Source organism: Oryx dammah, unplaced genomic scaffold, assembly GCF_014754425.2.
Source record: "Oryx dammah isolate SB20612 unplaced genomic scaffold, SCBI_Odam_1.1 HiC_scaffold_1, whole genome shotgun sequence".
NCBI classification, from domain to species: domain Eukaryota; kingdom Metazoa; phylum Chordata; class Mammalia; order Artiodactyla; family Bovidae; genus Oryx; species Oryx dammah.
Window position 1 is genome coordinate 48,591,904 of NW_024070185.1, and position 24,363 is coordinate 48,616,266.

The 24,363-nt window shown below is 35.2% G+C and overlaps 1 protein-coding gene across 1 annotated transcript; it reads left to right on the top strand.

Annotated features, from left to right (window-relative positions):
- Window positions 1-4,406: 4,406 nt before the first annotated feature.
- On the top strand, window positions 4,407-23,652 carry ANXA1 (annexin A1). The gene is made up of 13 exons (XM_040254366.1): window positions 4,407-4,659; window positions 11,361-11,437; window positions 11,534-11,642; window positions 12,402-12,496; window positions 13,539-13,652; window positions 14,092-14,182; window positions 15,787-15,866; window positions 16,058-16,114; window positions 17,957-18,050; window positions 19,356-19,451; window positions 20,540-20,598; window positions 22,188-22,310; window positions 23,302-23,652. The coding sequence occupies exons 2-13, from the start codon at window positions 11,372-11,374 to the stop codon at window positions 23,356-23,358; spliced, it is 1,041 nt and encodes a 346-aa protein (XP_040110300.1). The 5' UTR covers window positions 4,407-4,659; window positions 11,361-11,371; the 3' UTR covers window positions 23,359-23,652.
- The last annotated feature ends 711 nt before the right edge of the window (window positions 23,653-24,363 follow it).

Consider the following 24,363-nt stretch of genomic DNA (forward strand, 5'->3'; position numbering starts at 1 on the left):
AGCATTGCTCTAGATGTGTCTCTACCTTCAAAACAAACAAAATATTGTCTTACTTTGGCTTGACCCTAATGAGAAACTTAGGAAACTATTTTCCTTTCAAAGTCCATGAGGATAAGTAGATTCCAAATCCCTGGGAATTCTAGTCATGGTTAATTATTTGGCAGACAGGGTGATAACTTTCATTCTTCCTTGTTAAATCCATATTAAGGAAGCAAGATAATGTATCTAAGTGTTATTCCTTCACATTCTCAATTAACCACCTTCCTATACTGATGTGTTAAGAACAGAGGTTCTCAACCTTCTTAGCACCGGGGACTGGTTTCTTGGAAAACAATTTTTCCATGGAGAGGAGGTGCAGGGCGGATGGTTTCAGGATGATTTAAGTGCTGTTACATTTGTAATGCCACCATTTGATCTGATCACCACTGTCACTGTAAAGCAAACAATGAGAAGTGGCTGTAAATATAGATGAAGCTTCACTGGCTTGCTTGCTGCCCACCTCCAGCTGTGCTCCCTGGTTCCTGGGATGCCAAGTTAAGAAGATGAAGTTCCTTCCTCCAACTTGTTACGCATATATGCTTTTGTCTATTTTTGCTTCAGTGTGATGATACACGCCAAAGAAGATTCAGTCCATTGGCCTTCAGTATCTTCATTTGACTACTTCATTGAATGGGCAGGAGGGTAAAAAAAAGAAAAAAATTTCTCCATTTCACATGGTGTTGGGAAAAACTGAGTAATAATAACAATCAATAACTTAGTTGTGTGTGTGATAATTATTCGAGTATTTAACATTTCCAGAGATAAAGGGAAAACCATTTAGAACACTATTTCTCAAAATTCTTTAACCTATGCAGACATTAGAAATACAAACTAAGGCAGTATTTTCATTGACTGTGGATAATGGGTGTGAGAAAGCTGTGGGGAAATTTTGAGATTTCAGAGAATTGCTGTTTTTGATGATTCTGAATATACCTCTTTCTCCACATGAAAAGTAATGCTTCAGTTTAGTTCAGTTCAGTTCAGTTGCTCAGTCATGTCTGACTCTTTGTGACCCCATGAATTGCAGCATGCCAGGCCTCCCTGTCCATCACCAACTCACCAACACCCACACTCATGTCCATCGAGTCAGTGACACCATCCAGCCATCTCATCCTCTGTCTTCCCCTTCTCCTCCTGCCCCCAATCCCTCCTAGCATCAGAGTCTTTTCCAATAAGTCAACTCTTCTCATGAGGTGGTGAAAGTATTGGAGTTTCAGCTTTAGCATCAGTCCTTCCAAAGAACACCCAGGACTGATCTCCTTTAGAATGGACTGGTTGGGTCTCCTTGCAGTCCAAGGGACTCTCAAGAGTCTTCTCCAACACCACAGTTCAAAAGCATCAATTCTTCGGCACTCAGCTTTCTTAAAAGTCCAACTCTCACGTCCGTACATGACCACTGGAAAAATCATAGCCTTGACTAGACGGACCTTTGTTGGCAAAGTAATGTCTCTGCTTTTCAATATGTTATCTAGGTTGGTTATAACTTTCCTTCCAAGGAGTAAGCGTCTTAATTTCATGGCTGCAATCACCATCTGTGGTGATTTTTGAGCCCCCAAATAAAGTCTGACACTGTTTCCACTGTTTCTCCATTTATTTCCCATGAAGTGATGGGACCAGATGTCATGATCTTCATTTTCTGAATGTTGAGCTTTAAGCCAACTTGTTCACTCCCCTCTTTCACTTTCATCAAGAGGCTTTTTAGTTCCCCTTCACTTTCTGCCATAAGGGTGGTGTCATCTGCATATCTGAGGTGATTGATATTTCTCCCGGCAATCTTGATTCCAGCTTGTGCTTCTTCCGGCCCAGCGTTTCTCATGATGTACTCTGCATAGAAGTTAAATACACAGGGTGAAAATATACAGCCTTGACATGCTCCATTTCCTATTTGGAACCAGTCTGTTGTTTCATGTCCAGTTCTAACTGTTGCTTCCTGATCTGCATATAGGTTTCTCAAGAGGCAGGTCAGGTGGTCTGGTATGCCCATCTCTTTCAGAATTTTCCACAGTTTATTGTGATCCACACAGTCAAAGGCTTTGGCATAGTCAATAAAGCAGAAATAGATATTTTTCTGGAACTCTCTTGCTTTTTCCATGATCCAGAAGATGTTGGCAATTTGATCTTTGGTTCTTCTGCCTTTCCTAAAACTAGCTTGAACATCTGGAAGTTCACGGTTCACGTATTGCTGAAGCTTGGCTTGGAGGATTTTGAGCATTACTTTTAGAGAGAACCTAAAACAAATGGGTGGAGGAAACCTCTTACTTAAACCAGATGTTTTGCCAGATTTTGTCCAAATACTTTTGCTCTGTTAAAGTACGATATGTATGAGAGACTCTATATTTTGTATCCTTGTTTTGTTTCCTTTTCACTATCAGGTCTGTACTATAGGAGTAGAGATAAATATACTGTGAAAATATAAATCTTAATAGTTACTTTTAACTCTCTTTTCTTCATTTTCTGTTCTCTCTCTGTAAAATAAATGGAACTGATGAGTCATCTTCTAGAAACAGCAAGACTGGTGACTCATTCCTCCAGACTGGTAGTATGTGGCTTTTCACTTACATGAAGCATTTGACCAGTTATTATCCCTTAGCTGCTAATGGTAACACATGATACGTTTTATTTCCAGATCCCACTTGACAGCATTACTTGGGGGACAGAGATCCTAATCCATTACTCACAGAAATATTCCTTTATGATTAGTGACTTTCTTTTTATATTTGGGAGTTTCATTGCCTTCAGAGTTACAGCAACAATTTAATTTTGGAAAAAAATGTTTTTCTAACTTGTTGTCCTTAATTCTGCCACAGGTATTACATCTATTGTTGTTATCATACATTTGCCAATGTATTACAAATCCAAATATACAACAACCCAGTTCCTCCACATTAATGCTACCAGTAACCACAAAAACAGGACAAAATGGGTCCGTATGTTTCTTTTAGGTAATCTTCTAAAAGCTACATGAACTTTTTTCTTCATTTCACAGGAGCGTCACTGTGCATGTTCCAATGTTTCCATTGTCAAAATCAGGAATAAGAACACAAATATGATAATTTTGTCTAAGTATCTTTTCCTTTTTCACCTGACAAAGAGAAATGTGGTATGAAAAAGCTGGTCTGCATCTGTCCAAGATGCAATAATACCAATCAATTAATTAGTTGGCACCTAATTAAATAGTTCAAAACATACTTGTTATGGTAGGTGACTATATATATATGTATATTCTTAAATATTTAGATGATCATCCCTCTTCAGGATATGTTGACTTCATTAACATTAGCACTGAGAATTTAGAATATGTTTTAAAAACTGACAATCATAAGAAACTATCTTCACTGATTTTTCCAAACCTGATATATACGTACATGGTAACCTGAGATATCTAAGAGGAAAAAGAACTATTGAAATGTAGCATAAACTGAACTATAATACTATGAGAGAAGTCATACTTGTGCATAGTTTAATGGAAACATTATATATAACTTTGTAAGGCTTCATGAAGAATAAAAATGAATCATCAGCGAGACTACCAAACAAATTTCCTTTCCTTGAGTCAAGTGGGAAGTTTCTTGGGATACCTGTTTGTTCTGAAACAGCTGCTACTCCACTAATCCTTTCATTTTGTAGTTCCTGTTTATTGTTCAAATTCTGTAGAATACTAAGGATCTATTTGCATGAAAGTTTATATATAACTTAGTCTATAAAAAGAATTAATGTATTAAGCCTTCCTCTAATGTTAATATTTTCTTAGAATGTCATAATGGTTGTATTTCTAGAATTAACTTTGAGATTTTGAGACAATTTGGAAATTTATGTCTTTTCCATTTCTTATATATATCAACAAGGTGTATGCAAGCATAGAACATATTTTGTTTTGAAGGCAGGAAAAATGCTGGTGAAATAGAAATAGAAAACTATCCAAGCTGATTCACATTACTGTATAGCAGAAACTAACACAATTTGTAAAGCAATTATAACTTCAATTAAAAAAAATAAAGAATAAAATAACAAAAAGGAAAAATACCCAGAATTTCATAACTCTAAAATTTGCAGATATATATATTCTTTCTTAATTCTCATAAGAATTCTAGTAAGTTGGCAGGCTAGAAAATATTATCCTTATTTCACAAAAGTTGAAACAAATTCAGGGAAATTAAATATGTCCCCCAAATAACATAATAACTAGTGATGAAGTTGAGACAACCAGTGAGAGTTTTATTTTGTTTTAAAGTTTATGATTTTCATTCCACAATTCGTCTAACTAAAAAAAGTATGTCAGTCATTGGTATCAGGATTGAACACCTCTTGTATTCTGCTCCCCTGAAAAAAGCAGTGCAAACTAAAGAGGGGGGGAAAAAATCTGTACTTCCGTTTCTTTTCCTTTTCGCTGTCAGCTCTGAGTTGGCTTGCTGAGTAGTTTTGCAAGGCTTGTTTCACTTTTGGGCAAGGCTGAGCCCTGTGTTTCAAACAAAAGACAGCCAGTTACTAACTTCTGGTTGCTAGGTGTGGCCTCTTTTGAAATTCTATAAAATCAGAAGCTCAAGGTTCCACTTCCACCACAAACCGTTCAGAGGAGACTCTCTCTTTAGTTCTTTGTAGGGAGGTGAAAAAAACAAAAAGGTAAGTCTTGGTTTTACTTTAAGTTTTGGCTGTTTTGATAACTTTTACGGTCAGTGTTTAATGTTACTACTGTGGAATTTATGGCTAGCTGCACTTATATCTTTGAACAAACATTTCTGTAAGATTACATTGGGAATTTATATTTTGGGGATCATAAATTGTAGTTGTATTTTTACTTAGTTAAGAAATACAATTTTAAAAACAAGAAAACTTTGCTTAATACTGGCTTTCTGTACTGTTGGTGAGTTACCATGGAAAAGAAGATATGAATGTGTTTGTTCCCACAAGTTATGATTTTCCAAGATCTGTAAGAACTTTATGTAGAAATCATGATGGATGGTGGGTGTTTGTGGGGAGCCAGGCCTGAAGAACCCAGAGGTGGGTTTCAGGGACTTAAATAATTTATTTTTTTCTTAAAAAAAAAAAAAAAAAGATTCAGATCTCATAGTGGAAATTATATCCTTTGTAATTAACATCTTAAATTAATGTTATGTTCACTCATGCAGTATAAATAAATAAGAGGATCCACTTACTTCATTTAGAGAGGGTGTGGCCACATTCTTTTCCCTGGAGCCTCTGTGTCATAGACTGGCTTTTCAAGTGCAGATTTGAAAACCTAAGGGGAAAGGAAACATTTCCTGGGTGGTGTCAGATAAGTTATCCCTTGGGAATGTCATTAGAGCCCTCTAAAAATTATTCCACTTAGTAGCATCTTGATTGTCGAATGAGCTAATGGCTATAAAACTAATTAGGAAAGCTAAAAGCATATCTAAAGTAGAGATTTTACTGGTGTTGGATATATGTGCAAAAGTGAGGGATTTTTGAATCCTAACCATATATCTGGCTCTTGTTTATTACAAATGTCCCTTCAAATTTTTTTCTTAGCTCATTCTCAGTGTTAAGTTAAATGATCTGATATCTAATTTTTAGTGCTAGTTAATCAAAAACTATGTACTTTTCTTGCCTAGTTTGTGTCTAAAATTATGTTTGGACTTTGAAAAAGCAATATTCTCCTCTGCCTACAAGAATGTATTTTTGTAGGCACATTGCAGAACACCTCAAATGTGGTAAAATGCCAGTTTCATAATTCCAAAATTCCTAGTCTCTTCTCCAGAAGCTGGGTTACCACCCTAGCCCCAGGCTCAACCATATCTGGCAGACAGCCATCATTTGACAGATGTTGACAGAATAGTTAATAATAATATTATTAAGAAACCACCTAGAGTTTCGTGGTCATTAAATACTTTTTCAATCACAATATCTGCAAAGATTGGTTTCTATTGATGTTAGCTTGCTCAGCTGCTGCTTAATCTTCTCTACACCCATTAAGTGATGACATATTTGAAACCAGCGGACATATTATTTTTCAGTGATAAACCAAAAGCTGTCTTTTGAGTAAATTATTTCCTCTTTCTTTAAAATGGGAGATATTTTTATGAGAAAGATAAGAACAGACACAATTTATGTAATACCTTCCTTCACTATGGGCTCACCTGGCAGCTCAGACCCTAAAGAGTCCTCCTACAAAGCAGGAGATCCCGGTTCATTCCCAGGATCAGGAAGATCCCCTGGAAAAGGGAATGGCTATCCACTACAGTATTCTTGCCTGGAGAATTCCTTGGACGGAAGATCCTGGTGGGCTACAGTCCGTGGGGTTGCAAAGAGTCAGATGCTACTGAGCCACTAATATCACTCCACTTTTTTTTTCGCTATGCTAATTTTTTCCACCTCCTGGTACTTGAGGTGAAATTTACGACTAGCATTCAGAGCTGTAATGAATCTCAGCTACTGTGCATTCCAACTCTTATTTTTATAATTGGAGAGCCCTCTTCACCCCAAAAGTTAAATGTTTTCCTCAGGTCATATGGCCAGCTAAAGAGAGTCAAGATATGGCTCAAAACTCCTCAGTTCTTATTTTTACATCCTATAGTTGTGGATAGAAAACATCAGTTAAGTTGGTATAGATATTTTTCCTAAATAATTAGCGCTGATACACTATTTGTTCATTCAGTAATACTTTCCAGCATACTAAGTACCAGGCATTCTGCCAGGCATGGTAGATTATCATCACCCCCATGGAATGCCACTAAAACTATAGGTGAGTAAATGAATAGAAAGTGATAATGCAGAACAATAGGGGCAAGTGTAGGGGTGAAGGCAGGATGCTTTGGGAGAGCACAGATGGTTGGTCGCTTACCCCAGAGTTGAACTAAGGAAGGCCCATCTGGAGGATGCAAAATCCTCTCTAAGAAGCATCATTTAGGCAAAGAGAATTGGATATGGAGGATGAAATATCATGCCAGGCAAACAGAACACCCTACTCAAAGGCCTGGAAGCGAAACATTCATGAAACTACCTTTCATAAAGTGTTTCTTCATAAGTCATGCCTTTGTACAGTCTAATTGCCTTTCTCAGATGAGTAGGTGTGGGAAAGACTTGTGAAATATATAATCCAGGAAAAAAACTACACAGCCCAAAGCACTGAAAAATAAACTCCCTCAGGCTGGAGTAAAACCTGCCACGGTCTCCATGGGCTATACTGTGAATGAATTTGATTCTTAACTATACGCTATTAAAAATATCATTGATCATTAAAAGCATATACACTCTTTTGGAATCAGAAAGCATGGATTTATGTATGCCTTGATGCTTGCCACTAGTATCTAGAAAACTGACAGAAAAAATTACATTTTTCCCCCAGGTAGAAAATGGGGATAATGATGTCCTCTGCAAAGATCTATTTCTGCTGCTGTCTTTGCAGAACTCTGATCTTTCTTACTTACCATCAGGAAGGCATGATAGATCACAAAACTCAGTTTCCTCTGTCAAAAATTCTGGAAGTAGAGTTTCATGAAGCTGACAGAGATAGAAAATGTGGTTTTTAAATTTATTAAAAGCAGTCTTGTAATAATTTCAAACCTTCAGAAAAGTTGCAAGAATATTGCACAGAATTACATATACTTTTTACCCCAATTCCCCAAGTGTTAATATTTTACCACATTTGCTTTATCATTATCTTCCTTTTTCTTCTTCTACCCACTCTATATAGTTATTTTTACTGTATCATTTAAGAGACCACTGCAGATATGGTGTCCCTCTGTCTAAATACTTCAACCACAGTGCAGTTTAAAAAGAAAAAAATCAGGAAATTAACTCACACAATGTCTTAGTTTTCTCAAACTGTACAGTTAGTATAATTGCTAATGTACCATTTCTAGAATACCTTTCTCTTACATTTAGCAAGCATCATTTAATGCATATTTACTTTCTTTTAATTTCTTGCTGAGTGAGAGGAAGAGAGCTCTCTTATGACATAAAAATGTTAATTTCTAGAAAGTTATACACTTTTTCATAGATAAATGAGATTGATAGGCAGTGCATCTTCACGGATTGTTAATTAGAACAACACTGGAATTTTATTAATTTCCATGTAAGTCAGTCTATTTATAGATGTTCAATTTCATCTTCAAATTAGATGATGCTAAGGACTGAGATGAACTTGGTTTCAAAGCTCATTGTGTAGCCAGATTAAATATATATTGAACCAAGGAATATTAAGAAAACAGGCTCTTAAATACCTAGTACATATTCTAAATGTTGCAACTAAAAAGAAAGATGGAAAAAAGCCTCTTGTGAACTCATGGGATTATTCATTTTTTATTTTTAAAAAATTCTAATTTCTATACTGGATCATTCTCTGAATAGTAAAAATATGTGACAAACATTTATATACCATGTTGAAGTTTATAAAATGTGTTTGCATGCAATATTTGTTAATAGTTAAGAAATCTTAGTTTTAAATTATTAAGTGGGTTTTATCGAGTACAACATATTGGTTTTCATGCAGAGGTTAGGTATTGAAAAGACAGAATGGTTTAGCAATACAATTTGAGCAAAATATTTTTGCTGTTTGTGGTATTTGTAAGGTGTGTTGCAAATATTCAAGGTTCTGTTAAAACATGGAGTTGCATTTGAGCACTTAACTAGCAGTATATGATCAAATCTATTTCCTGTAGGGAGTTTTTTTTTTTTTTTTTTTAACATCCTGTCACAATCTTTGTATCTTTAAGCTTTGCTGAGAGCTAGTGGATCTTATTTGGCTGAATTGAGATTACATTTTCCTCTAATTGTTTTCCTGAAGAAGGTTCTATTCAGGCTACTTCTCTTTTCCAGACCATATTCCAGATCACTTTTTCAACCAAAATCTAGGAACACAGAAGATATGTCACAAAGCTGTGTTCTCTATGGACATGTGTGAAACAAATTATTTAACCCTTTTATTTTTGTTATTTTATATAATATAATAGAGAAATATTTTCTAGTCTTTCTCATTTATTCTTTTAAGAAATTAATGCATTATATAAGCTTTTTTAAGTGAAAAAATTGTGATGTACAGTAAAGTTTTCATAAAATTTATTTTGAAGTTGTGAGGCTCATTTTAAAAATTATATTTGACAATATTCTTAATCTCCTCTTTGATTGCTTTTGAAGTTTTTCGCTTCTAATTGAAAAAAGTGGAAATATTGGAACATCTGTTTCTATTACGGAGGGAAAATTACTCCACTAAGTGACCGATTGTATCACTCATTCTGAGAATTCTACTTTCTAAAGGGCATGGATGAGATAAAAAATGGATATTTTAAATACCTGCAGTCTTGCCAGAAATTGCAAGAAGTTTTGTATATGCCAATTAAGCAAGAGGAAAATGAAACTCCATGTGCCAACAACAGTTGCAGCAAATTATGGTGTAATAGGAACTAAAACCTTGTGCAAAATTGTACACCATGACTTTACCTCAGGAAATAACTTTAAATTGATCAGTTGCTGGGGGGACGAGATTAAATAAGTGCACAATATATTGGTTCTCCTCACAGATGACAGAACAGTAATTTGAAAAATTCCCACGATAATTAAGTAGAGATAGTTTCTGCTTTGGATATTATTTCCCTCATGTATTTAATCTCATTACTTAGAATTTCTGCCACTTTTCAGCAGGTGGGAATTGAAATACTTTGTCTGAACATACCGGTAAAGAATCAGGCTATGGGTTTTACTCCTCATGAGTCATTTAGCTTCACAGGGAGAATTTAAAACTGCTAAGATCATCCTTCCAATCTCTTTCAGATGTACTCATAATAGCAGTCTCCAAGAAATAAAAGGGTGTGAAGAGATCGATCAGCATAGAACTGGAGCTTAGGCTCCTAAAAAAAAAAATCCTAGACAAAAAGGATCCTTGAGGGTTTTTGTAGATAATGCAGTAAATGCATTAATTTTTTTTAATGTATATCAGGTTTTAAACATATACATAGCTTATTAAATAAAAATATTGCTGAACGATGATAGTCAAGCAATTTTCTTTAACATACAATTTTCTAAAGGAGGACTTGCATGGTACAGTTTCACTCTAAAGAATCCTTTTTAGAGCAAAGCAGCTGGTATAAAATAATTCTTTCCCAAGATTATTTTGTATTGGGTAAAAAAAGAAAAACAACACATGTAGGATGAGAATTCAGACAGCTCAAATAGAAGAAATGTGAGTGTAGTGACTATTCCAGGTGCTGAAATAATTTTATACCAAGTAATGGAAAAGAAAACTGAATTATTTCAAGGAGAAATCTCACAAGAAAACAATTATTTCAAGGAGAAATCTCATAAGAATATCTTTTTTTTTTTTTTTTTTTAGGTAGAGTTTTGAGTCTGAGTTCACTCCTGTAGATTGCCATAGATTATCTTAGCTTATAAATGCCAGTATAATGTTCTTTCTCTACCCAATAGCTTTGTTCAAGTCCTCATTAACCCTACATGGATTCTCCTACAGCTTACTAAGTGGTCTCTAATATTCCATCTTGCCCATCTCCTAGGCATTCTCTATGACACAGGATGAGTCATCTCTCTGAAATATAACTTTCTTTTTAAAAAAAACCATTAATGTTTATCCAAAACTTTGGAAACACATTTGAACTTTAAAATTTGGGCTCTTGAGCTAATAAACTCTTATCAACTTCCCAAATATGACAAGCTTCTCTCTTTTGTTCTCTTTAACTTTTTAGCCACTTTAATCTCAAACCTTCCCCCAAAAGAGTCTCAGATCACCCAGAACTTCCTCTAAAAATTGTTCTTAAACTTTTGAGTTTTCTTAGGAAGAGCACATGCTGGCTTTACATTCTTTGAGGCAAAGGATGTTTCAATGATTTTACGACCTCGGGTCTTGGTATACAGTGCACGGTGAAATGAAACACCAGCTTTGCTCTTTACAGTTTATATGTTTACTTATAGACGTCATCTGAGCCCTAAGGTTAGGCCTGAATATACTGAGAAAGAGCTACATTTCTGAGGCTTTGGGTTTCTGTTCAAGGGTAGTAGAGTCTCCTTAAAATAAATTAAAATCTAGGGACTTCCCAGGCAGTCTATTGGTTAGGACTCCTGCTTTCACTGCAGTAGGTGCAGGTTTGATCCCTGGTTGGGGAACTAATATCCCACATCTTTTGGCGTGCAGCATGGCCAAAAAAAAAAAAAAAAAAAAATCTACATTTAAAAACAAACCAAAAAACAGTACATCTAGCATTGTATGATGCTCCTAAGAGTAATCCTGGAAAGTAAAAGCAAGGCTGCTCTATGTCTTACATATGTAAGGGAGTGGAGTGGTATGCATATGTGGTGAGTTTGTGGTTTGTAAAAACATCAACCTGTTTTCTTTTCAGATCCTTCAAAAATGGCAATGGTATCTGAATTCCTCAAGCAGGCCTGGTTTATTGAAAATGAAGAACAGGAATACATTGTAAGTCAAGAGACAATAAAATAACTCATTTAAATAGTAGTATTAAAATAGAAGCAAATGTAAGTGAATGGACAATAATTTATTTCTCATTCACAGAAAACTGTGAAAGGATCCAAAGGTGGTCCTGGGTCAGCAGTGTGCCCCTATCCTACCTTCAATCCATCCTCGGATGTTGAGGCCTTGCATAAAGCAATCACAGTTAAAGGTAACTCTGTCTTCCCCAAACAGTCCCCTCCTAGACATTTCAGAATGGCTACTAAAAAACAAACATGTGCAATGGAAAGGAAGTTGTTTTGGCTCTATTGAAAACTCCAGCCCAGTTTGATGCAATGGAAAGAGTGCTTCATTTTGAAGATAAGAGATCTTTTATCAATGAAGATACACTTCCTTTCTCAGCACTTAGGAGATTTTGATTAAATCAGTAGACTACTGCTACAACAGTTAATCCTTACAAAGCTCATTTCTAACAGACTGAATGCTGAAGTCAGCACCTCTGCTCGCACTTAAGGTGTGAACTAGGAACAAACACTGCAACACTGAGGGCTGGGGAGAATTTCTTCTTCCTTTGGTGTCTCAGACGGTAAAGAATCTGCCTGCAGTGCAGAAGATCAGGGTTCAGTCCCTGGGGTGGGAAGATCTCCTGGAGAAGGGAATGGCAACCCACTCTAGTATTCTTGCCTGAAGAATCCCATGGACAGAGAAGCCTCGCAGGTTACAGTCCATGGGGTCACAAAGAGTAGGACACAAACGAGCCATTTTCACTTTCTCATTCGAGTGAAGGGAATGTCATCCCAAGTGCTTCCATCTGATACAGAGTCGCATCCATGTCCCAGCCTGTTATAATTTAAACTTCTTTGTTTTGTTAAGAACTTCATTTGAAGCATCTTGATAGTGAATCATTTTATGTCCATTATTGATGATAAAGAAAATTGATTTTTAAAGTCTAGATGCCCTTTATTTCCAGGTGTGGATGAAGCAACCATCATTGAAATTCTGACTAAGAGAAACAATGCACAGCGTCAGCAGATCAAAGCAGCCTATCTGCAGGAGAAAGGAAAGGTCAGTTGCAGTGGTTAATTTAGATAATTAATTTCAGCCATATTTATGTTTAAATATAGCATTTGAAGGGCTTCTTAGGTAGTGATAGTAAAGAATCTTTGCCTACCAATGCAGGAGACACAAGAGACACAGGTTTGATCCCTGGGTAAGGAAGATCCCCTGGAGTGGGAAATGGTAAGCCACTCCAGTATTGCTGCCTGGAAAATTGCATGGACAGAGCAGCCCGGTGAACCGCAGAGTCGAATACAACTGAGTATGCGCGCATAGATTTTGAAATACAGTTGCCTAGTTCTTTCAGTCTCTAGCCACTGTTTTCCATTACAACTAAGTCTGGGATTACTGTATTTGTTTTCTTGGTTGCAGTGCAATCAGTTCTACTGCATTTGCTGGTTTTATGCATTGTTTTGATTCTTTGCACATGTGGTGTTCTATATTGGAGAAAAGCCTTTAACTTGAACATAACAGACATCAAGATTTCTGTTGGCAGTAAGAAATATGTTCTGATTGAAATATGACTTCTGTTAAATTTTAAACTGAGCTGTTTAGTGTCTGAATGTAAAGTTTATATGTATAATTCTACTTTAAAAGTAAGGTTTCTATTTTATACAAAATATGGATAATTTTTTTAAGGAGTGTATTTAGAAAACCACATAATGTCTGATTACAGTGCTTATTTGAAAAGTGCAAATCTCAATGGTTGGAAAAGTTATTAATACATTATTTTTAAAGTATTCTTATTACTATTTCTGTTAATATACAACCCCTATCTTTTGAGCTTTGTCATTTATTCCCTCTATAAAAGATTGAGAATGCTATCCTTTAAGGAGTTATCAATGAATTCAGTAAATTTCATTCTAATCACTCTAGAACCAAAAAGATTAAGATATTAAATACTGGGTACCCTTTTCTATGTAAAGGGAAGGAGCTATGAAAAATGGTTGGGTTTAGGACTCAGTAATATTAGCTAAACATCAGGTAACACTGCTTTACTCTATTACCTAATGTGTTATTTACTAAAAGGTTATATATCTTCTTGTTATAGCCCCTGGATGAAGTTCTGAAGAAAGCCCTCCTCGGTCACCTTGAGGAAGTTGTTTTGGCGCTATTGAAAACTCCAGCCCAGTTTGATGCCGAAGAGCTCCGTGCTGCCATGAAGGTAAACCACCTGATTTAAGCAAAGCTCCGTTCCTCAAAGTATGTCCAAACCACTTATGCCTCCTAGAGTATTCTCAACAACCAGCACAGGGCCACCAATCAGTGGTAATAAAATGAATAAGCGCATGAATAAGTAAAAAAAAAAAATAGATGCTGGTGTTAACAGCTATGTTATTTCTACTATCTTCATGACGTTACCATATTTAATAGATCTCACTTTGTATTTATTTGCCCAAAATATTGGCATTAAACCCATTTTGTTTTTTAAGCAATATAATACATACTTTATTGCAATTAATAAATATTGTGGATATTTATTAAGTGTTGTGAGAAATTTACTAAATGTCAGATTCAGACAAATTTTGGAACATAATAACTAGTTGATACTTTTGAATGAAGATTTTTCTACATTTTTTTTTTTTTCATCTTTTTCAATTCAGGGCCTTGGGACTGATGAAGACACTCTGAATGAAATTCTGGCATCAAGAACTAACAGAGAAATCAGAGAAATTAACAGAGTCTATAGAGAAGGTAAGTTTTAATGCCTAACAGTCCAAGTGTCTTAGTTGAAAAGGAATTCTGATATACTTTTTGAAAAATTGAGTGTGGATGTTAATTATGAGAAAAGTACGTATTAAAATATTTCTTTCATTGTCTGTCACAGGTCTATCACAAGCACATATGGTTACCAGACACATTAGAGTTAGTGGGGTACAAATAAGGGACACGATTGTCTCAGTCCTCATCAACTTTGCACTTTAAAAAAATTGTATGTCTGGGACAAATGGCCACATAGTATTGCAATGAAATCCTCAATTCAAAGCTCTGAATTTAAAGAATTTTCTAAAAACATTTCTTATTTTTATGAGATTTATTTCATAAAAATGTCCCATTGTCTTTCATTTTGAAAAGATAACAACAACAAAAACAAACAAACAAAAACCCTCCAGACATTTGTCCTTGAAAAGATAAACAGCTTGGTGCTTATAATTCTCTGATGGAAGCTAACTTTACCATTATGAACATAAATGACTTACTCACTGTTAACATCCAGTTAGATTCATGGGGATGAAAGACTAGCCATGGCTCATTTTATCTATTCAGTGAAACATCTCATTTCAATGGTATGCTTAACACTCTAAAGAGAGTATCTGCAAATGGGTCCTGGGCAGTGCTGAGTCATCACTATTTTCTTTTTCTAGTTTCCCAAGCCCCTTGTTTTTTTTTGTTTGTTTGTTTTATTTTCTTAACCCAATATGCAGCACCATAGAGGATCATTCTACGTGATTTTAAAACCAAGCACAGAGAATAAAATAGTCCTCGTGTATTATTTTCACAGCAATCTAATAAAGGAATCAGAATAAGGAAGTTTTAACCTCATGTTCTGCAATTCTTATCTCATTATCAATATTTATCTTAGGTCCATTTATCAGTGACAGTCATCAAGAGGGGCATGTTAATTTTATAAAATATAGTTTACAAAGGCAAATAGCCATAAATTATTCCCAAGGTACAGTTCAATGACTGTTTATTAAAATGTTCTGCCTTCTAGTCAACTATAAATTCAGTTAAATTTTTGCTGAAAAATAATAACAACATAATTTTTTAATGTTAAGTAAGGGTGTTTAACAAAGAAACATTTTAAATCTATATCTACTGTAGATGTGTATACATACACATATGCATACATAACTAAATTGTATTCCATATAAGATATTTATCATTTCAAAGTAAATAAATATTCTATGTTCATGCAAGCACTTTGGTTTATCCTTTTAAATAGCTGTTCTATTCACCCCATTGCTTAAATTCTGGTATAATTTATTTCAGAAATAGTTATCTAATAATGTATACCTGTGCAATTTATTCTTGTTAGCAAAAGCTTTAGGGCTGTAGAGTTTCATTCACAGTATTATCTACATTGTTTTAATTGCCTTATAGGAAATAAATTTGATGATCAAAAATTTTACTTGCTCTGATTTTGCTTTATTAAAAAATAAAACTATTTGAAATGTGTTCCATAAGTCATTGAACATTTGGCACTGCAAGTTGTGAACCAATATAGAGATGTTAGATATTATTATCATCACCATTATCAGTAGTTTACTACAAAATATATTTTTCCTATTTCTCAGAACTGAAGAGAGATCTGGCTAAAGACATCGCCTCAGACACATCTGGAGATTATGAGAAGGCTTTGCTTTCTCTTGCTAAGGTATAATGAGAACAGATCTAGAAATATCTCTTCTTTGATAAAAAGTAAAATCTTAGATTTCATCTCTCTCTAGAAATGAGCAATTCACTCCTTTTTTGCAAAGAATATTACTCATCTGATTTTAAGAGAATAAATAAGCCATGTGATTATATGCTAGAAAACTACTTACACGAGAATGGGATATTTTCCAGGGTGACCGATCTGAGGAGCTTGCTGTAAATGACGACTTGGCTGATTCAGATGCCAGGGTAAGCAAGTGCTTATAAATACTCTTAGAATCCACTTTGCTACTTCGATTAGGTCCGACCTGAGGTGAGGTACCACTTGAGGGCCTCCATGTGAAAGCAGATATGAGATTCTCCAAAAGGATAATGGCACCTAATGTCCATTCCCTGAAGGATGCCCACCAGCCAGGATTCAAGGAATCCAAGAGAGGAAATGTGGTCTTTATGTTTTTAACAGGTTGCACTGTTCATGAAGCTGGAGAGGGTTGAGAAAGAACAGTAAAAATTTGATCTGTTATTGAGAAAACTCTGAATTTTTATATTCCCAGGTATAAGAAAGTAAAAGTGGAAAGAATAAACACATCTAACAATTCTTTAAACAATGAACATTGGTTTAGAAGTGTAAGTTTATAGTGTAAAAATATTATGGTAATGATATTAAAATTATAAAAGTTATAGCATTTATATACTTTCAAGTGTATTATTATATATTGTTTCAGTGAGGTTGCTTGTTTTTTAATACACCAGTCCATTGGCAACATTAGAAAAACTGTGTCGTTTTGGGACTTGGAATTTTTGTTAAAAAAATGGCATCTAGTATCTACATATGCTTTACTCATGGTACAGTTAGTATTCTCAACAAATTCATTACAGTGAGTTAGTAAAAATAGAAACTTACTTGACTACTCCACTCTCTTCACTATATCAGTGCATTATCCTGCATTTATTGACTTTTGTTAAATAAATGCATCTATATCAGTTGTTTGCTCAGAAAGTCCCAAATAACTTTTTATGCCCATTGGAAGTTCTATCATTTTAATAGAAATTGTGCAATCATATCAAAGAACAAAAGTAAGTATTTGAGTAACTGCCCATAGTAAGAAATTACTCTTATTTGTTTGTGATACTTCTGAATTTGCTTTCCATTTTAAGACTATCAGGGAGCTTCCCTGGTAGTCCAGTGTTTAGGAATCCAGTGGTTAGTAATCTGCCTTGCAATGCAGAGGACACCAATTCAATCCCTTGTCCAGGAAGATCCCACATGCCTTGGGGCAACTAAGCCCATGTGCCCAGAGCCGGTGCTCTGCAACAAAAGAAACCACTGCACAATACAACTAGAGAATAACCCCTGCTCTCTACAACTAGAGAAAACCCACATGCAGCTGCAAAGACCCAGTGCAGGCAAAAATTAAAATTAAAAAAAAAAGACTTTCAGGGCTCTTAGATGTATATTTATGGCCATTACATGGATTAGTGTGACCCAGGAGGAGGGTGGTAATTAACATTTCAAAGGTAACAGAGCAGGTTGGTGACAATAAAGCAGAGGTTATCTTTTCCATTTACAAAAGAGGAAAGTCTTTAGTTTAATAATGTGAAACTGCATAAGATTACTAAGATATCTCAGTAGTAATATCTAAGAATGATTAAGCTAATGATTAATTTGAATCCAGAAATTCTTACATCAAAATTCAACATCTAGGTAATGGTTGAATTATTGATTTATTAGTGCCATTCGCTGAAAATTACTTCAAACAATTAAAAGTGAAATTAAAAATTTAGAGATTGTCCCTTGAAGTTTTCTTGATACAGAATGTAATCTTAAAGCGAGTTAACTCAATAAATATTTATTTTGCATGCATAGATTCAGTCTCTAGTGTTTGCAAGGCAACTTGAGAGATATTATGGAAGATACTTGACAAAACAAAGTTTCCATCTCTAAGAAACTTGTAATCTTAGCACTGCCACCTTCTCTGATTGTATTGGACACAAAGCAGCTGCCTCCAAAATCTTTGAAGAGATCTGACATTCTTATGCAGATACCAAGTCCCCAGATGGTCAAGTGTTTATTTTTGTGTTTTTTAACAGGCTTTATATGAAGCAGGAGAAAGAAGAAAAGGGACAGATGTGAATGTGTTCACTACCATTCTTACCACCAGGAGCTATCCCCATCTTCGCAGAGGTAAGAAGAAAACAAATGTTCCCTGGGACTGTTTGCAGAAGGCATTTTTTTTTTTTTTTTTTAATGAGGACAAGCAAGAGAAAGGAAAGGGCTTCCCTGGTAGCTCAGATGGTAAAGAATCTGCAGGTTCAATCCCTGGGTCAGGACGATCCCCCAGAGAAGGGAATGAATGGCAAATAAACTCCAGTATTCTTGCCTGAAGAATCCCGTGGTCAGAGGAGCCTGGCAGGCTATAGTCCATGGGGTCACAAAGAGCTGGACACGACCGAGTGACTAACACTTTAAGAGAAAGCAAGAAAGAAATCTTAATCAGTGACACTCCAAAACCAAATGGATGAAGTATTCCTGATCTCTTACTGCTACTTGTGCATTTGTCCAGCTTTGTACAGACACCACTTCATAGTATTTGAAACACATTTTATGACTTTGGCATGTAGAGCATTTGTTTGTTATTTTTACTACTTTTTCCCCTCAAAATATTTGGAATAGGTCTGACAATATATACACGTAAAACAGAATACATGAAATTACAATGAAGAAGAAAACAGCTGAGGCTAAGTGAAGAAAAGAGTATCTAGATACTCCAGAAACAAAAGCTAAAAGAGAGTTCTTGCGACAAGATTTACCCCTGAGTGTTTTGGAAGTCAAGACAAAGGGCAGATCGTGATGATTACTTCAAGTTTATTTAATAACAGCATTCTGTTGGCACTCTGAGATTAGAATAAGAGGAATCTACAACACAGATCTTTATATAAGGAAAGATCCATTTGCTGTGGCACTTGGCTCTGATGTAGACTTATGGCTGTCAATCAAATGTCACTTCTAATAAATGTCAACATTTGCAAAAATTTTCCCAAAATACACAGAAGCCCAAATATAGCCATATGAATTACATCTCTCAGAGAAGATAATGTATCCAAAATATGCTCAGATGAATAGTTAGATTTGCATTGTGATTTTTGAAGTTCATTCCTCCTAAGGAATGCTTTGGGCTTCCCCGGTGGGGCTAGTGGTAAAGAACCTGCCTGCCAATGCAGGATACATAAGAAACGTGGGTTCAGTTCCTGGGTTGGACAGATCCCATGGAGGAGGGCATGGCAACCCATTTCAGTATTTGCCTGGAGAATCCCATGGCCGAAGGAGCCTGGCAGGTGACAGTCCATGGGGTCACAAAAAGTCAGACACGATTGGAGTGACTTAGCATACACATAAGGAATGCTTTGACTTCGTGGCCATGCCTGATTTTGCTAGTTTGCTAAAAAAACAGGATGTTTTGTACATCTCTAATTTAAATTTAATATTCAGTGTTTCAGAAATATTCCAAGTATAGTAAGCATGACATGAACAAAGTTCTGGACCTGGAGTTGAAAGGTGACATCGAGAAATGCCTCACAGTTATTGGTATGTAGTCCTGAAGAGGGAAGAGTTTTCTAACTTGAAATTGTATTGTCAATGTTGTCCAATAATTTACAAAATATAATAACAAGACAAAAACTCAGATGTAATTTATGTTGCAAATAGAGGTAGCATGTAAGATAATGACAATAAATATTTAGGTAAAGTGATGCAATAGTCATGTTAATAATAACAGGTATTATTTCCTTGATTAAAAACATGAGCAGGTGGATAATACTGAGCATCTACTTGTACCATGCAATATACCGGGCTGGGCATGGCACAAAGGAAAGTCAAAATAGTCATTAAGAGCATGGGATTTGGAATTAGATAAATGAAGGTCCACATCCTGGTCTGTCACTTGCTGAGTAATCTTGGGCAAGCTTAAAGGATTTAGACCTTCAGAAGAAAAGAATTTTGAGGTTTTCCCTTTTATTCAGATGACCAGTTGAAGTTTGGAAACCTACATTACAAAGCAGTGCTTCTCAAACAGTAATGTGCACATGAATCCTTTGGGGATCTTGCTAAAATGCATATTCTGATTCAGTAGGTCTGGGTGGAAACTGGAAGTCTGCATTTCTAACAGATTCTCAGTTGACTCCAGTTCTTTGGTCCATAGATCACACTTGGAGTAAGAAGGTAGAGAATTTTCTTAAAACTGATTGACACATCTGTTAGTATTTTATTTGGCAGTTGCCTTATATTTTATGACTGTCCTGTCCCACTTGGATTTTTTTTTTCTTATTACAACAGGAAAAAAAGTATTTCTTGCCTGCCAACATGGCCTTTAACATATCTACTGGTTTCCTTGTTTCCATGAAGAGTATACTCAGGATAGCATGAACTATTTAAGCTGCTATCGGTGGACTTAGGATAATAGGAGATAAATGATATTGTCAGAGAACAGAATATTCAAAATCACTGTCTAGAAAATAGCTTTTTTTAAGCCAAATATCCCTTACTGGGGTTGGATGGTGAGGAACAGAGATGGAGAACAGAATCTTACTTGAAAACCTCTGTATTTCCTATTTCTTTCATATGTACCTTTCTTCTTTTGTGGTAAAGATGTCAACTAAAACATGCCTCTCTTACAGTGAAGTGTGCTACAAGCAAGCCAATGTTCTTTGCTGAGAAGCTCCATCAGGCTATGAAGGTAACATATGATTTGCTTTGGGGAAAAAATTACTGTGTATGGAGAGAACAGAAAATCCCATATTGTTTAAAAATTACATTTATGTTTTAATATCTTTTCATTAAAAATTATTTTTCTATCCAATGCAAGAGGTAATACACTTACTTCTTAAAATAAAATTCTGTTAGACTTGTTATATTCTTGTATAGGTAAGATAGTAAGGTGAGCTTGAAAGCAATTTGTAGATTACTCATGATTTGCATAAAATCTGAGTCAGCAGAGGAAGGGCGATATACTTCCTCCTAAGCTGAAACTCCAGCACTTTGGCCACCTCATGCGAAGAGTTGGCTCATTGGAAAAGACTCTGATGCTGGGAGGGATTGGGGGCAGGAGGAGAAGGGGACGACAGAAGATGAGATGGCTGGATGGCATCACAGACTCGATGGACGTGAGTCTGAGTGAACTCCGGGAGTTGGTGATGGACAGGGAAGCCTGGCGTGCTGCGATTCATAGGGTCACAAAGAGTCGGATACGACTGAGCGACTGAAATGAACTGAACTGAACTGAATGTATGATTTTAGCAACCTGCTAAGATTGTAAGCTTTACGATCTCTTCTAAATTTCATTTATCTTTTTTATTATTTTGCCTTCCATGGCATTGCTTAATATGTCATTCTAAGATTTTAAAATGTCATTCTAAGCTCATCAAAGTAACGTTTTATTAAGATGTATTTGAGATATCACTTTAAGTACTTCACTTTATTGTCTAGCTTGTATTTTATTATATAGGACTATATACTTGTGAAAAGTTATGAAGTTGTCTGTTTTTTTCCTTTGCAACTCCAAAATAAAGAAGTCTTAAGAGAAAGCAATGTAACCATTCAATTAAAAGAAAAGAGTCCCTTTGATGTGATAGGCATGTTCCACCGGGTAGTTGGCAGTACAGTTCCTGACCCCATGCCTGCTGTTACCTAGTGAGGTTATTAGATGGGTAATGAGAAGAGGAATCTGTGTCCCAGACTTTGGAAAGCAGTGTAGGTGTCAGCTAAATTACAACATGCTACTTGAACAGGAATTAGCCAGATGAGAGCAGCAGTGTAAGGAATGAAGGAATAAAGCAAGTCTGATCCTGGAGGAGAACACAGCAAGTCCCTTTCAGGATAATATATATAATTAGAGTGATGGTACATAGTGGAAGAAGTTGTAGAATTAGGCAGGGCATTGTAAGCCCAGGTAAAATGATTGATTTTCATCCTAAAATCTACAAAAGGTCACTAAAAGGTTTTAAGCAGATGAATCAAATGATCAGATTTACAACTTAGAAAGTTTACTTTGCAATTCTTGAATAGCTTAGACAGAGGAAAGACTGGATAGTGGAAGGTCAATTAGGTTTTAAAAGCTCTCTATATAATTCTCCTGTCATAGTTGAGTTCGTGTCATTTTATTACCACTTGTTTGAAGTGTGTGTGTTTGTGCGTATTTTAATGTGGAAATAGTTTCTCCATAAAAACTATATAGGTTAGCAAAATAGCTTCACATTCAAACCCACATCCTGCCTTAAGAGTAGGCTTGGAATATAAGGGACACTTATAATCATTTGTTTTCAACAGGGTGTTGGAACTCGTCATAAGACACTGATCAGGATTATGGTTTCCCGCTCTGAAATCGACATGAATGACATCAAAGCATGCTATCAGAAGTTGTATGGCATCTCTCTCTGTCAAGCCATCCTGGTATGTTGTAATTCTCATAATGTTACCCCCACAAATGATAATTTTTTTGCAACTTCTTCAAAAAGAAGGGCTGATTTACTGTATCCATAAATTACATATAGAAGATTAATTTGTTATATTAATATACAGAGAATTTTCTTGTGGTCTAGTGGTTAAGACTCTGTACTTTAACTGCAAGGGACATGAGTTTGATCTTTGGTTGCTGAACTTGCTGCACAGTATGACCCAAAAATAAAAATTTTAAAAAAGATACATAATTTAAAGTAAATTGAACTTGGACTGGTAAAATCTACTAGTGATACTATACAGAAAGACTGCAGATTTTTCAATAGTCATGGAAACAGTTTACCATACATACATTTAGCAATCGAAATACTTTGGTAGAGATATATAATGATTTATGTTGCAATGAATATTGGTCAGAGGATTAGAAACTTTTTATTCTAAATTTTTCCTTAACTTTGTCATATGTAAAAAATATAGAATGCATGTTCAAGTTAGAAAGTAAAAAATAAAGACAAGTCAAGGAGTTTTGAACTTAGAGATAGATGACTATTCAGATTCAATTTGGCATTTATATTGGATAAATGGATAAATTGGATAAAAATCTAACATGAAAAGTGAGACTATCATGGACTTATAACCTTCACTCTGGTTGAGCAAGTCAAAGGTGATATGAAATTATATTTTGCTATATTTATTCTGTGTTATATTTCATTCTTGGAAAATAATGGCTTTAATATAGAATAATCAAGAGAAGTTTACATCTGAATTTTGAAAGCTATTGCTTTTCATATAAGCAATTAAAAATACCAGTTCTCTGCTATATAAATTTTATTAATTAAATGTGATATTCTTATCCAAGATCCAAAAAAATTGATATACTCTAATGTATGTTAAGCCTAATACAATAATTATTCTACAATTTAAAAATACTTTCTATTGATTGTGGTCTCAGGTAGCATTAAGTATACTTTATTTTTATCAACAGGATGAAACCAAAGGAGATTATGAAAAAATCCTGGTGGCTCTCTGTGGAGGAAACTAAACATTCCTTTGATGATCTCAAGCTTTTTGATCAGAAGACTTTTTAATCACCTTTTCATTCCATATCATAGATTTAAATAGGAAAGTTTCTTCAATAGGAATATAGTCTAGTAACTTCTTCCTAAAAAATATAGCCTATAAATCATTTTTTGTATTACAACTCTATAAAATAAATACAATTAAAAAAAATATATATAGTTATTCCAAACTATAAAACCCTACAAAGAGGTTGTTTTGGTAACAATGCCTAAGAAAAATGTTTACCTTGCAGAAAATAAAATGATTTTACAGGACAGTTGATGTGTCATTGATTTTTCTATTCTGATTTTCTTTAGTGTGTAGTGCAATTGCTTAATTTGATATCAAGGGGCAGGAATCTGAATTTTATATTATGATCACTTGTTGAAATAGACTTAGCATATTAAATAAAATGTTCACAGAGTTAGAAAATGAACTTTTTACATTTTACCATCTTTGTGTGTGCTCAGTTGTGTCTGACACTTAGTGACCCCATGGACTGTAGCCTCCCAGGCTCCTCTGTCCATGAAATTCTGAGCAACTAACACTTTTACTTGGTGTTGTATGTATTGTAGATCAGATGGTAAAGACTGTCTGCAATGCAGGAGACCTGGGCTCAATCCCTGGGTTGGAAAGTTCCCCTGGAGAAGGGAATGGCTACCCATTCCAGTCTTCTTGCCTGGAGAATTTCATGGATCAAGGGGACTGGCAGGCTCCAGTGGAACACAACTGAACAACTAACCCTTTTACCACCTGGTTACAGATTATTGAGATGGTGGTATCTCTGTATAATAGTGGGATTTATTGCATCAGCATTGTAACAATCGAACATTCTGCTATATTTCATGAACCAGTACAAAGATGAAATGGCATCAGCAATAAAAATTCCTCACTTAAAAAAAAATGGTAGTTGCATGTATAGATTTCTAAGACACTATCAAACTGTTTTCCAGGATGGTGTACCATTTTACTTTCCCACAATAAATGT

What these genes read in the sequence shown, in the direction of transcription:
- ANXA1 (XM_040254366.1), top strand. Translation starts at nt 11,372, where the DNA reads ATGGCAATGGTATCTGAATTCCTCAAGCAGGCCTGGTTTATTGAAAAT. An exon ending in CTTTGCTTTCTCTTGCTAAG is followed by an intron (nt 15,867 to 16,057) that starts GTATAATGAGAA and finishes GATATTTTCCAG; the next exon opens with GGTGACCGATCTGAGGAGCT. An exon ending in CTATCCCCATCTTCGCAGAG is followed by an intron (nt 18,051 to 19,355) that starts GTAAGAAGAAAA and finishes TTTAATATTCAG; the next exon opens with TGTTTCAGAAATATTCCAAG.